The 11,261-nt window shown below is 51.4% G+C and overlaps 3 protein-coding genes across 3 annotated transcripts; 1 reads left to right on the top strand and 2 right to left on the bottom strand.

Moving 5' to 3' along the window:
• Positions 1-356: 356 nt before the first annotated feature.
• On the top strand, positions 357-2,045 carry K441DRAFT_553513 (p53-like transcription factor; the record flags this gene model as incomplete). The annotated part of the gene is made up of 2 exons (XM_067643184.1): positions 357-511; positions 572-2,045. 2 exons carry the CDS (start codon positions 357-359, stop codon positions 2,043-2,045), a joined length of 1,629 nt encoding a protein of 542 aa, XP_067505698.1.
• Positions 2,046-5,254: 3,209 nt separating this feature from the next.
• Positions 5,255-6,938, bottom strand: K441DRAFT_686148 (actin-like ATPase domain-containing protein; the record flags this gene model as incomplete). The annotated part of the gene is made up of 5 exons (XM_067651960.1): positions 5,255-5,657; positions 5,710-5,858; positions 5,944-6,141; positions 6,198-6,312; positions 6,367-6,938. 5 exons carry the CDS (start codon positions 6,936-6,938, stop codon positions 5,255-5,257), a joined length of 1,437 nt encoding a protein of 478 aa, XP_067505697.1.
• A 1,880-nt stretch (positions 6,939-8,818) lies between these two features.
• On the bottom strand, positions 8,819-11,071 carry K441DRAFT_56051 (MFS general substrate transporter). The gene is made up of 3 exons (XM_067643492.1): positions 10,350-11,071; positions 9,669-10,297; positions 8,819-9,614 (listed from the first exon to the last, which is right to left on the bottom strand). The coding sequence occupies exons 1-3, from the start codon at positions 10,959-10,961 to the stop codon at positions 9,305-9,307; spliced, it is 1,551 nt and encodes a 516-aa protein (XP_067505696.1). The 5' UTR covers positions 10,962-11,071; the 3' UTR covers positions 8,819-9,304.
• Positions 11,072-11,261: the final 190 nt, after the last annotated feature.

The raw sequence follows: 11,261 nt of genomic DNA, 5'->3' as shown, positions 1-11,261 counted from the left end.
GTCCTATCCCCCAGGGTCCTCGCGCACCATCCTCCGAGAGTGGACCTTGGCCTATCCACCCCTCTGCTGGACTCACCGCTGCATGTGATCGTTTTCGGGCGATGCCAGATCAGTGCATAAGTCGCACAGCCTTGATAGCGAGACTGTAGCAATACAGAAGTATTGCTTCGTTTATTATTAGCGACCCTCTCGTTCCCAAGCAACCTCCAAATCACCGCGCCCGCCAGGGGACCTTCGCCGACCTCTCCACATCCACCAGAGAGCGAATCGTTGTCAGCGAACCCAACTGTTTATGAGTGCATGCATCCAGACAAGCCACGAATCCATCCTTATCCGGCGCTGCCCGTCATCCAGCAATGGAGGGCTTCGATACGATCACCATGTCCTACTTGGCGGCCACCCCAATGTCACTTCAAAACGTAACGGCGGCAGACCAGCAACTGTCGGTTCCGTTGCTACCGCTGGATACTCTCGATCATCACTCTAATTACGACGCGGAAACATTCGCGGGGTAGGCATACATGCACACTGGTCTGATGATGGCTTCGTCGACAATGCTGACACTACGCAGAAGCGATGATGCTACATTCGGACAGCATTCCATACAACCTCCTCCTCCCTTGAAGCGCTTCTCGAGTACATACGAGGACCCCTTCTCAGATGCACTCAGCGCATACGAACATCCTACTCAGCCAGACCAGAATGGTGCCGAGAGCCCGTCCATCGAGCGTGACAACAAGCTGCTCAGCTTCTCATTACCAACCTACGCATACAATCTCCTCGACTATGCCTATCGGAGGACTTCGATATCCATCTCCGCACAGCTTCATGGCATGTTCTTCCTTGCCGAGTCGCCGTGGGCTACTGCAGGCGACGTTTCTACGCCGCCTACCGAGTTGACCTGCTATAGGAGGAACCTCTTTCAGATAACGGGAACAATCACGTTACCACGAAGTCTCCAATACATTCTGACAGAGCAAGGAGAGCAAATACCAATCCTTGCTCAAGAACTTACAATCTCTGCTACGGAGTCTCTAGAAGGGAATCCGGTGAAAATTATATCAGTGCCCTGGAAGACACCTGCGAACAGTACAACTGTGGTGGAAGACAAAACGGAGAAAGAGCCTCCTTCATACCCGTTAGACCTATCAAATGGCCAAGATATGGACTCTGAATACGTCAACTTCCCAATCGCATGGAAAAGACTTCAATTCCGGATAGCAACAGCGAACAATGGACGACGGAAAGAGCTACAACAACACTTTGTGGTGCGGCTGAAAGTGATGGCTACCCTATCGACAGGAGCAAGAATACCTATCTGTGAGGTACATTCAGGCGCCATTATAGTACGTGGACGTAGTCCAAGAAACTTCCAATCGCGAAAGGATTTCCCAATCAGTGGTGGTGGGAGCACTGCTCGAAAGACCTCCCATCTACCACCGCAGCCTTCGAGAACATCGACAGTAGATTCAGCAAGCCATAACGCAGTGCAACCCAACCAGACCAACAACAATAATAATAATAAACAATTGGATGTGCTCCAGCTGCCGTTCCAATTCGATCCGAACGATTTACCCGTTTCTCCGGATATGTTTGAATGGAAGATCCCTACTGGTCAGGCTGGTGCTATGACCGCAATTCCACCAGATCCTACGTCCTTCCCAATGCCAGCACCGCCTGCATATGCGCAGTCGAGTCCAGAAACCTCTAGGTATCCTCAAACACTTCGGCCTCCAGCAGCGCCAATCAACCTCTCACTCACCGATGAGGAGCCAAAGAAGTCGGCATCGCCTCCCGATGGAGCTAAGAAACAAGCGAGGCTGACTCCGGGCCGCCCACCGTCATTCTCACTCAACCTGATCAGCAGCCCAGACGAGAGCGCTGATCTGTTGTACGAGTACTTCCCACTTGGCCTGGATGATTGGATGCCACCCGTTGATGCTGTCTATCGCCCACACGTTGTACACCACACAAACCTTCCACAAGACCCTAAAGCCATCGCCGTCAAGAATCGCTCGAAACGATACTTTTCCGAGCGGTGGTGATCAACAACTCTTATCTCCTTGACTCTCCTAGCAGGCCAGCTCGGCTAAGAAAGAGTGTGTGGTTTCCGGCCAACTCAAAAATAAAAAAAACCCATTCCGCAAACGTCATTCATTCGACAAAAGTGCTTCTCTGCGGCGGACTCCGGGGTGCCACCATGTGATCTCCCGGTTGCGTGTATGACGGCCGATGACGAGTCCAGCCCTCCGGCTCCAGCGACTTGTCCAACAGCCGGCCGGTCCCGATTCGGAAAAACACATACTCTAGGGATTCGATCAGGAGACTACCCCAGGTCGTGATCGAGCCGGTAGGAAGAGCTTCTCGTGAACGGTCCTTCTATACCATGCGCCGGTACATCTATTCATCCGAGTCCGTGATATAGAAACTCTAGATCATGAACTTGTGGAATGGATGGCCGGGGCTGGATTAGATTGCCTTTCTCCCCTCTTCCTCTGCCTTTTGGGACTTATGACCTACTCTTCGAAGACGAAACTAGCAACACTTTTAAATTGCGCTTCTCCTCTAGCATCTCTCCACTCCTAATTTCTCACTATACTCACACCTACATTGCCAATTTCTTCCCCCCCCCTTATAAAGGATCAATAACCGCCTTATTTGGATTATTCTCCCGGCATAACGAGCGACACATGATAGCGACTGTCTTGTTCCATTTGCCGAACAATTCTCCTCTTTCTAAGGTCAGATAGCGGCGTTTTTCCTTTGCAATGTCTTTGTCGGCACATACGTTTTTTTACTTTTGGTTTTTGCTTCTTTCTTGGTTTGGAAGACGGGAACGCGAAATACCAGAGGAACGCGAGGGACAATACATAATCCTGGATACCTCCTCACACCTCGTTCAAGGGCGCTTGTTTTTGGGGAGCATGCTACACCCGGGGGTAAATTTTTTTTTTTTTTCTGGGGAAAGGAAAGGGACAAGGGCGTTAAAATCGATATGGTCAAGAATGAAAGAATGGAGGACGGAGGAGGGGAGACATAAATGTGTAGTGCAGTAGTGCAGTGGGTTTTTTACGAGTAAAGAGAACTAATATATTGATATTACTACTTACTGGCTTCGGCAGTGTTAGTTCGTGAGGGTGTAATGCGATTTCACAAGATAGGGGAGGGTTGTGGTGAGGGCTGTTAAAGGATGAACAGAGTGGTATGGACTCCACAAACCTACCTCACCATCTTTGACGTTCCCGTTCATAGAAACACCCATTGCCAGTACCACCGCACCCACCGCACCGGCCATCGAATCCCTCCCACGGAGTCTCGTGCCCTGCAGGGTGAGTGGCAACCTGACTCAGCAGCTTTCCCAGCGCATGGCGCAGGCAGGAAGTGTGGCTGGAGGTTTTTTAGAGAGAGCGAGGCCTGGCTAAAGTCCGAGCCAGAATGGAAACACTGTCGTTTTTCGAATCACCCTCTCTCTGCGTCTCGAAACACGACTTCCCTCATATCCAGTCAACTGTATAGCACATTGATCAGTCCGCACCCGACTTCCTCTCACTCAGCCCATGCTCTGGTCAGAACCAAAACAATCCAGGCATAGGAGAGTGGCCGAGAAAGAGCTGGTCCGCAGCCTCGGCCAATACCTGGCACACTGTGGCTGCTGTGAGGTGCTGTGACTGTTCGTGAGGTTGGAGAAGACGGCGGGGGGGAGACCAAGCATTTGTTTGCTTCGACCACCCCCCCTCCTTCCCCCAGAGGCTATGTGGGGCCAAGGTTGCAGCGCGAGGTGTCTGCGGCGGCTCATTCGACGGCGTGCGGCAAACGTTGCTGTTGAGGCGCGTGCAGGACGGCGGGACGTGTGGCGGCGGCGGAGCCTAGATTTGCAGGGTGGGCAGTCTGGGGGAAGCGAAGAGGAGCTCAGGTGAGGCACTCGTTGGAACTTAGTTTTTTTTTTTTGATGGGGGGTTGCCTTCTGGGTAGTTTAGCCGCTGATTGCCTGAAAGTTGGTGGTTTGGGGCGGCGGGTCAGGAATGCAGATATTGGTATATGTATAAACATTATTTACAGTTACAGAAACCAACGCTACGCTACCACGATCTCCGCGTCCACCCGCATGCAAGATTTAAAACAAATAAGCCGAAAGACGTGCTGGTTACTCTGGCACAGGACGTCTCATGCGGCGGTAGTGGTAGCGTGGTTGGTTTCTCGACTAACATGCTCGAAGCAGGAAAAGAAAATGTTGGAGGTATAGGTACCAGGCAGGAATGCGGGGATGCACTACCACGATGCAACCTCGCCTCTGTGGGTTGCGGTTGCGGTTGCGGGTTGCGCCACACGCACACCTCACCTCACCTCGCTTTCCCTCGTCTCGCCCTGTGCTATCCTACCCTTATGCCTTAGTTGGAGGCTTGGCTTGGCTTTCCACGCACCGCCAGTACATCTAGCTACGCCATCGTATTCCCTCGCCTGATTCCCGAGCTGGGGAGAGTTGTACAACGTGGTAACTAGCTTGCATGCAACAGTAGAGGATGCCACACACATATCAGGCTGAGTTTGTTTGCCTTAATCCTACGTCGTCCGAGGAGGTTACTCTAGGCAAGGAAAACGGGCTTCTGCGTTTCGTGTCTGCCTGTGCCTTGTCCTCCCTTCCTCTGCAACGCGCGCTTTTTACTGTTCCAGGTTCTGAGCACAGCAGGACGGCGTTTCTCCCAAGAAAACAGCGTGGCGAAAGCAGGCCGTCAAGCGGCGTTGTGGAATTTGCGAAGAAATTTGAAAAATAGAAATTTTCACATGCCAGAAAATGCTCATAACTCCTTTTTTGGGGCTGCTCTCTTCTCATCTCCTCTAAGTAAATACCCTGGTATACCCAACGCCAAATACCAATCGCGGCAGCTGTGCTTAAGTTGCCCGATAATGCAAAATATCATGGTTTCCGGGGAACCACAAACCCCTGATGAACTGAAACATGCAACACTAAGCCCAACAGATAGAAAACGCCGATTGATCTATAAATGCATGGATAAAGGAGGTTGGAAGATCTCGGAAATTCTGGAAATGGCCGTTCAAACATACAATCGAGAGTACGGACAAAGTTATAAAGTAGTCTTGCGCAGGAAAACGTGACTCATGCGTGAATAGCCATATTATGCTATCCATTAGCCGCCAGAATAGAACGCCTAGCAATGCAACGATAGATAATAGGCCAAAAGGTCGCAGATGATGCTCATAGGTTGTGCTCGTAGATGGTATTCATAGATAGTGCTCACTCGGTGTCGTCCTGGAGGCAGGATACGCCCACAGCAGCGCCGAAAATTGCTGACTCAATCGCGGTTTCCAGCACGATAGAGTGAGGCTCAGCGCCAGAGAGGTCGGTGAGTTCGTCCAGGTAGGACTGGCAGAGATCTTTGAAATAAGGATACTTCTCAATAACAGATCCATTGCAGCCAATCGTCACGCGACCTGCCGATGCTGGGGATAATCCCTCGGTAGAGGCTCGTAGCGACCAAAGTGCATGGATGCCAGATGCGAGGTAGGCAGCAGCGCGGTGGGAGACGAGTTGGGAGACTTGGCGGATGAAAAGGAGATCTGAGCAGGTTGGCGGTTTGGTGAGCGGATGGTTCGTTTGGAAGATGGCGCATGATTTTGACAGCGCAGCGGTTTCATCTCTAAAAGGCGTTAAGTAGATGCTGATAATGTGCTGAGCGTTATGTCACTTACGACTCAATTACTGCAATGATTCCAGTGTCCAATGAGTAAGGCTCTGAGAATTTGTCGGGAACTTCTCCGTTGAAAAGACCTGCAGTCCCAATTGCCTCAAGAAGGATCAATCGGATAATCTCTCCCAGATACCGGCCACTGATGAGATGCTCAAAGGGTTGAAAATCCGGCCGGGTGTGAGTGATGTTAAGATAGTCATCCCATCTTGTTGTTGGAAGAATGTTCTTGCCAAACATGATCAGCCTTATCGTGCCAGCTTTGCGGTCTGTCTCCGAATTTGGAGTGAGCCAAAGCAGATACGGGAAGGTGGATGGCAGCATTGGTTCCCGTTCCAAGGATCAAGGCAAGCCGTGTAGAGCCATTTTCATACGCTCGGGACAACAGGGTAGCCGAAGCATCATTAACGATTGAATCCATGCGGACGTTGAGGCCCTGTAAAATCCAAATGAGTGTCAGGAGATTTAAAGAAAGTTAGTGGTGATGCTTACCCGGCTTCGGCAAGGTCGCATTATCAATTCACTAAGGTCCTGTCCAAGGGTACCTTCCGTAGCACGGAAGCCTTTACCCATTTCTAGGAGCATACCGCTACGTATTGAGGTTTGCCTAAAAATTGATTAATCAAATGTTTCAATTGATGAGAGGGTACTTTGAACGAACTCGACAGGAAATGACCAGGCGAGTCCCATCGGTAGCGTGGATGTTTCGTTGATCTTTTTTACTTCGGGATCTGCAATTGCCTCCTCAATCTTCTCGGCCATCCAGTCGAAAAAAGAATGACCCTTCAATGCTCTGACAGAATTGTCTATTCTGTAACTTCGCATATTGGCAATTCGCATGTTTTTTCCTGCGGAATTTTTCCCATTCAATTCAACTAGGGCAATCCGGAAAGTAGATCCGCCGACATCGAGAGCAAGATAAGTCCCCTGTTCGTGGCCGGTAGGGAGCGTATGATTGTAGGAAGGCAGCATGCAGATGTTGCTCGTCTGAAGCTTTTGCTCGAATTGCTCCTGCAGCTTTTCGGACATCGCTAGTAAACTGGTCGACTTAAGCGGAGCCTCAAATAACCTCTGGACCTCCCGCAGAAAATCGTCCATGGTTCGATCGCAGGAACGGACTACATCTCGTACCCGTTTGGGAGCTGGTAGTGAAGGAAATGCAGTCTGAATAAGCGAGGGCAACATAACGACACGATCCAGAGCCGTAGTAAGGCTCTGCCAAAAGTCAAACATAGATGTATGACGAGGTCCAGCAAACAGAGTTTGGAGGGTGATTAGAGTGCGGGGGGGGAGAAGAGGGCGGGAATAGTTATGCAGTGAATTCAAGAAGATCCAAGAGGGTTCAAAAGAAGGAACGGCGGATATGTGGCCGCGGCGGGGTGGAGCAGTGGACAGAGTAGACAAGGCAGTGGATAGGCAGTCCTTACAGACTGTCCACAAGCGTAATGCAAAGAGATTTGAGGTCGGCCGGTGTAATTCGACCGATGTCGCAAATGACTCTTATGCATGTTGTACGGCAAAAATAGGTGTCATTGGGGGCGGGACGTGGAACTGGCTGGGTAGGGGAGGATTTCTGGAAAGATTACCGCGAGTGCTGATGCTAAGAATGCACAGCGAGCGAGCGTGAACGCAAAGCAGGGGTTGCAGCAGCGGCCGAGGGTCAAGCAACGTGTGTGAGTGGACGTGAAGCCATGAGGGATATTGAGGATTGAGGGAAGGATGGGACATGATGGGACGTAGTTAACCCTCAAACATCTAAGAGATGTAAAGTTACATTCCTAGGGTTACCTCCATCAAGCGAGGCTAATCCCAAAAGGCCGCCGCCGCCTCATCCCTCGCGTCCCCACCAACCCCATCACCCATCACCCACCACCCAAGCACCCACCGCAGATGCGCGGTCCATGAGACGCCAGCCGGTAACGCTGGCCACTTCTCGGGAGCCAGTCGCCCAGCAGGGTAAGCTCTCGGCTTCCTGGTACCAGGGTATCGATAGTGATAGGGCGTTTAATTGCCGAGCGGCCGTTGGGAAGAGAGAGGTGTCTATTGTGGGCAGCCTTTGCGGCCAAGGAGCGTGCTCGACAGCCTTCCGCACCCGTTGACCGAGGCCCTGCTCTCCCCATATTTGGGCGGGATTGCCCTGCACGTGCCCGCCCTTGGCAAGCCTATCCATCAAGACCCCAAACTGCCCGCGTACCTCGCCGGCCGATCTTCACCCCAAAATCGCCGTCGATCTCAACGCTCTGGAGACTGTGCTGGCCCGTCGCAACGTCCCACCCCTTCTCCGTTCCCGTCGCGATACATCTCGTAGACGCTGAGACGAAACACCCGATACGCAAGGATGTTGACGACATGCGATGCACCCCACGTAAAACCGCCGGTGAGTGGTCGCCCCAAGATGGAGTGCGACAATGGCCAAGATAATAAGGCACCCTCAATCTCGCTCGTAGGCCGGCTTCGAAACGGCTATATGGCGCGCACTGGCTGCCTTGCTCGAGCTGCGTCACCCCCGCATGGCGAAATCGGGCCACAATTTCCCCAGGAGGGGCATCTTCCCAACACCCGTCTGCCAGAGTACGAAGGCAGACCACACGAGCCGGAGCGACTTGCCGCTGAAACCTCGAGAAACATCGTTTCAAAACGAGCCCGTTCAATAAGGCTATCGCCTTAAGACCATTCGTTGAATCGTTCCGGTGCAACTGCAGCTAACAGCCTAGTGGGAGCTTAGAGTAAGCTCTTGGGAAGCTTGATGTCCTGTCTAACCCGGTATCCTTCACTCGGGTTCAGGACGCTAGGGCAAGTGCGCGTTGCAGCGGACTGTACATGAGAGGCACGCTTATTAATATGCTACTTATAGCACTTGCAACCATCCTCGCCTGAGACGATCTATCAATATCACTTAGGCCGCACCGGAGGTATCATCGGATTTCAAGCCAGGCCAAGCGAGGGGCCGGCTGATCGTCACGTTGCTAGCGCCCAGTAGTGCAGCGGGGAGAGTAACATTTCATACCACTTCTGACTGGTTGGAACGCACTTCTTGATAGTCTCGTGGGCAGCAGACCACCTCAATACGAATGCAGCTGCGTGCCACTGTAGCAGCAAACAATTTTGCCGAGTACAGCCTAAGACAGGTCGGTTTGATCGAGAAACGCTAGGATTCTAGTGATCTAAGCAGCATGCCGGCGCCTTCAGGACTAATCCCAACATCGTTTTGTGAGCCTTAAACTTTTTTATTTGCTAGTTTCAAACATTACTTGAAGACATTACGTGAGGTGAAGGAGTAGTACAACACATTAGAATTCTACTTTGTAATAATAAGCATGTAGTCTAGTCTCTCAATCAACTTGAGGACAGGTATCAGCATGTATTAAATCCAAAGCAGACAGTAGACTCCCGGAGATGGATATGCAGTCCTTGCACGCTCATGATCATTTCGAACAAAAGAAACCAAAGCTTAGTCAATAAATAGTTTCCCATTCCTCACATTCGTTTTCACCTATTATTCCCCTATTATTCCCCTCGCCGAATAAACTTGAACCCGGTTAGTGACAATAGACACAAGAAAACAAGAAATTAGTAAGTAAAAACTGTGTGAAAGCAGACTAGGCATTTTCGTCTAGATGCACACTCCCCTTAAGTTGGGCTGTGGGAACCACATCCTCAAGCGTCTCGTCGGTGAATTGAAGATCCTTCTCAAGAGAAACGGTATCTTCGACCTTCAGGAGAATGACCGGGAGGGCAACTAGCAAGCTTCCAGCCAGCAATCCCCAGTTAGAAGCAAACATATTCATATAAGGCACGCCGAGGTCATCTAGTCGCCATGTGATTGCGGCACCTGCGGATTGGATACCCTTGTAGAAGCCTGCGAAGTTCGCGAGCTTCCTTGAGTTATTGGTCAATGCCCCCATGAACCTTCAAGGATATTAGCAACCATGAAAAAGAGAATAGAACAAGGAGCAACCCTACCAGTAAACACAAGTTTGCCATGCGGCATCAGAGAAACCGTAAAACATGTAGAGGAACATTGGTCCAATGTAGCCAGAATCGGTCCAATCCTTCGTTACGAACGGGTGCTCCTTGTCTGAGACCTGAGCACGAGTGTAGCCCTTTTGGAAATCATAACCGCCGCCCCAGATGACCATCATAATGATAAATAGTGAAACCCAGGCACCCTTCGCACGCGTGGTACGGCGGAATTGGGGCTGATCCAAAGCATATCCAAAGACGAAGGCTCCAACAATCTGCATGATATAGTAAAGGGTGTTGTTCAAGGCGCGAGTCCGAGTGTTGAAGTACGCGCCGTTGACGTCGTTGAAATGGTAGGTGTAGAACCAGTTGGATGCGAAAAACATAGGGAATAGAAAGACGATGTAAGGATCGGTGCCGAATGTCTCCCACAGACCGAGTATCTCAGACTTCCATGAAGGATGCTTCATGACGATGATCCTGGAGCCATCATCACGCACAACGTCCTTTGCGTCGACGAGTGTCCAAGCCAACAAGGCGCCGATGATGGTGAGGACAAGGAAGCCGATGTAGGTGCCATCGGAAACGGTGCTGTTTGTCCTAACATGGATGTTCTCGCCGAGAGGTATCTGTGCCGCAATGTTAGTAACGCCAGATACCGAAGGGATCAATAAGATTTACCAAACTCCCAATAACTGCGCCAAGATTGAAGATCATCCAAAACCAAGAAATGTAACGGCCTTTAGAGGCCTCGGGTGGGTAAGACATCATGATGGCGCCCTGCGCGCACCACAAAATGCCGGCACAAACACCGAGGAGTGCACCCGCGAAAATGGAGAAGCCGTAGTTGTGCTCATGGCTGAAGGACAGGAACGACCCAATGTACACCGAATACCCGATGCCACCAAAGGACAGCGCGGTCCTGATACCAAGCTTGTTGGTGAAAGTCCCAGCGAAGAAACCGACCACGGCAAAGGTCGAGTAGAGTGCAACGTTTGACTTGTCACCCGCAGACTTGTCAACCTGCCCACCACCACCCATACCGTTCAACGCGTTAAACATGCCCGGGCACATGAAGCACACGAGTGAAACGATCAAAAGCTGGATTGGCGGCGACGCATACCACGGGAATTTGAAGTTCCCAATCCTCAATTGCTTGTATTTCCAGCCAGTAGGTTTGCGGACTGCTCCAGCCTCCTCAGCAGAATATGTCTGCGAGTGCCCGGTGGGAGTGGAGACGCCGGGCACGGCGGCCGTTTTCTCACTGTACTCGTTGTCTCCTGAGGTCGCCATTATCACGGTGGCCTCGATGAGGGTCTTTAATTTCTTGATGATGTTGGCCGACGGGCAGGGTTGGCAAGAAGGTGCACCCGAAATGTCGGGAATGGTATTGTCGAGGAGAACCGGTGCCGTCGCGCGGCAGGGTAATCTAATATAGCACTTTTTCAGCTAGGGGTCCAGCTTCGCGGCTTCGGGGCTGTGGCCTGATAGCTGCACGCGACGCCGGTAGGCCTCAATACCTCTCCTCTGGCCTCCCTATCCCATCCCATAAAAAGCCCGCAAAGCCAAATCCCGCTCGGCACCAAGCCTTGC

Source organism: Cenococcum geophilum (assembly GCF_001692895.1).
Source record: "Cenococcum geophilum 1.58 unplaced genomic scaffold K441scaffold_14, whole genome shotgun sequence".
In the NCBI taxonomy this organism is placed as follows: Eukaryota; Fungi; Ascomycota; class Dothideomycetes; order Gloniales; family Gloniaceae; genus Cenococcum; species Cenococcum geophilum.
This window is presented reverse-complemented; position numbering and strand designations above follow the sequence as displayed.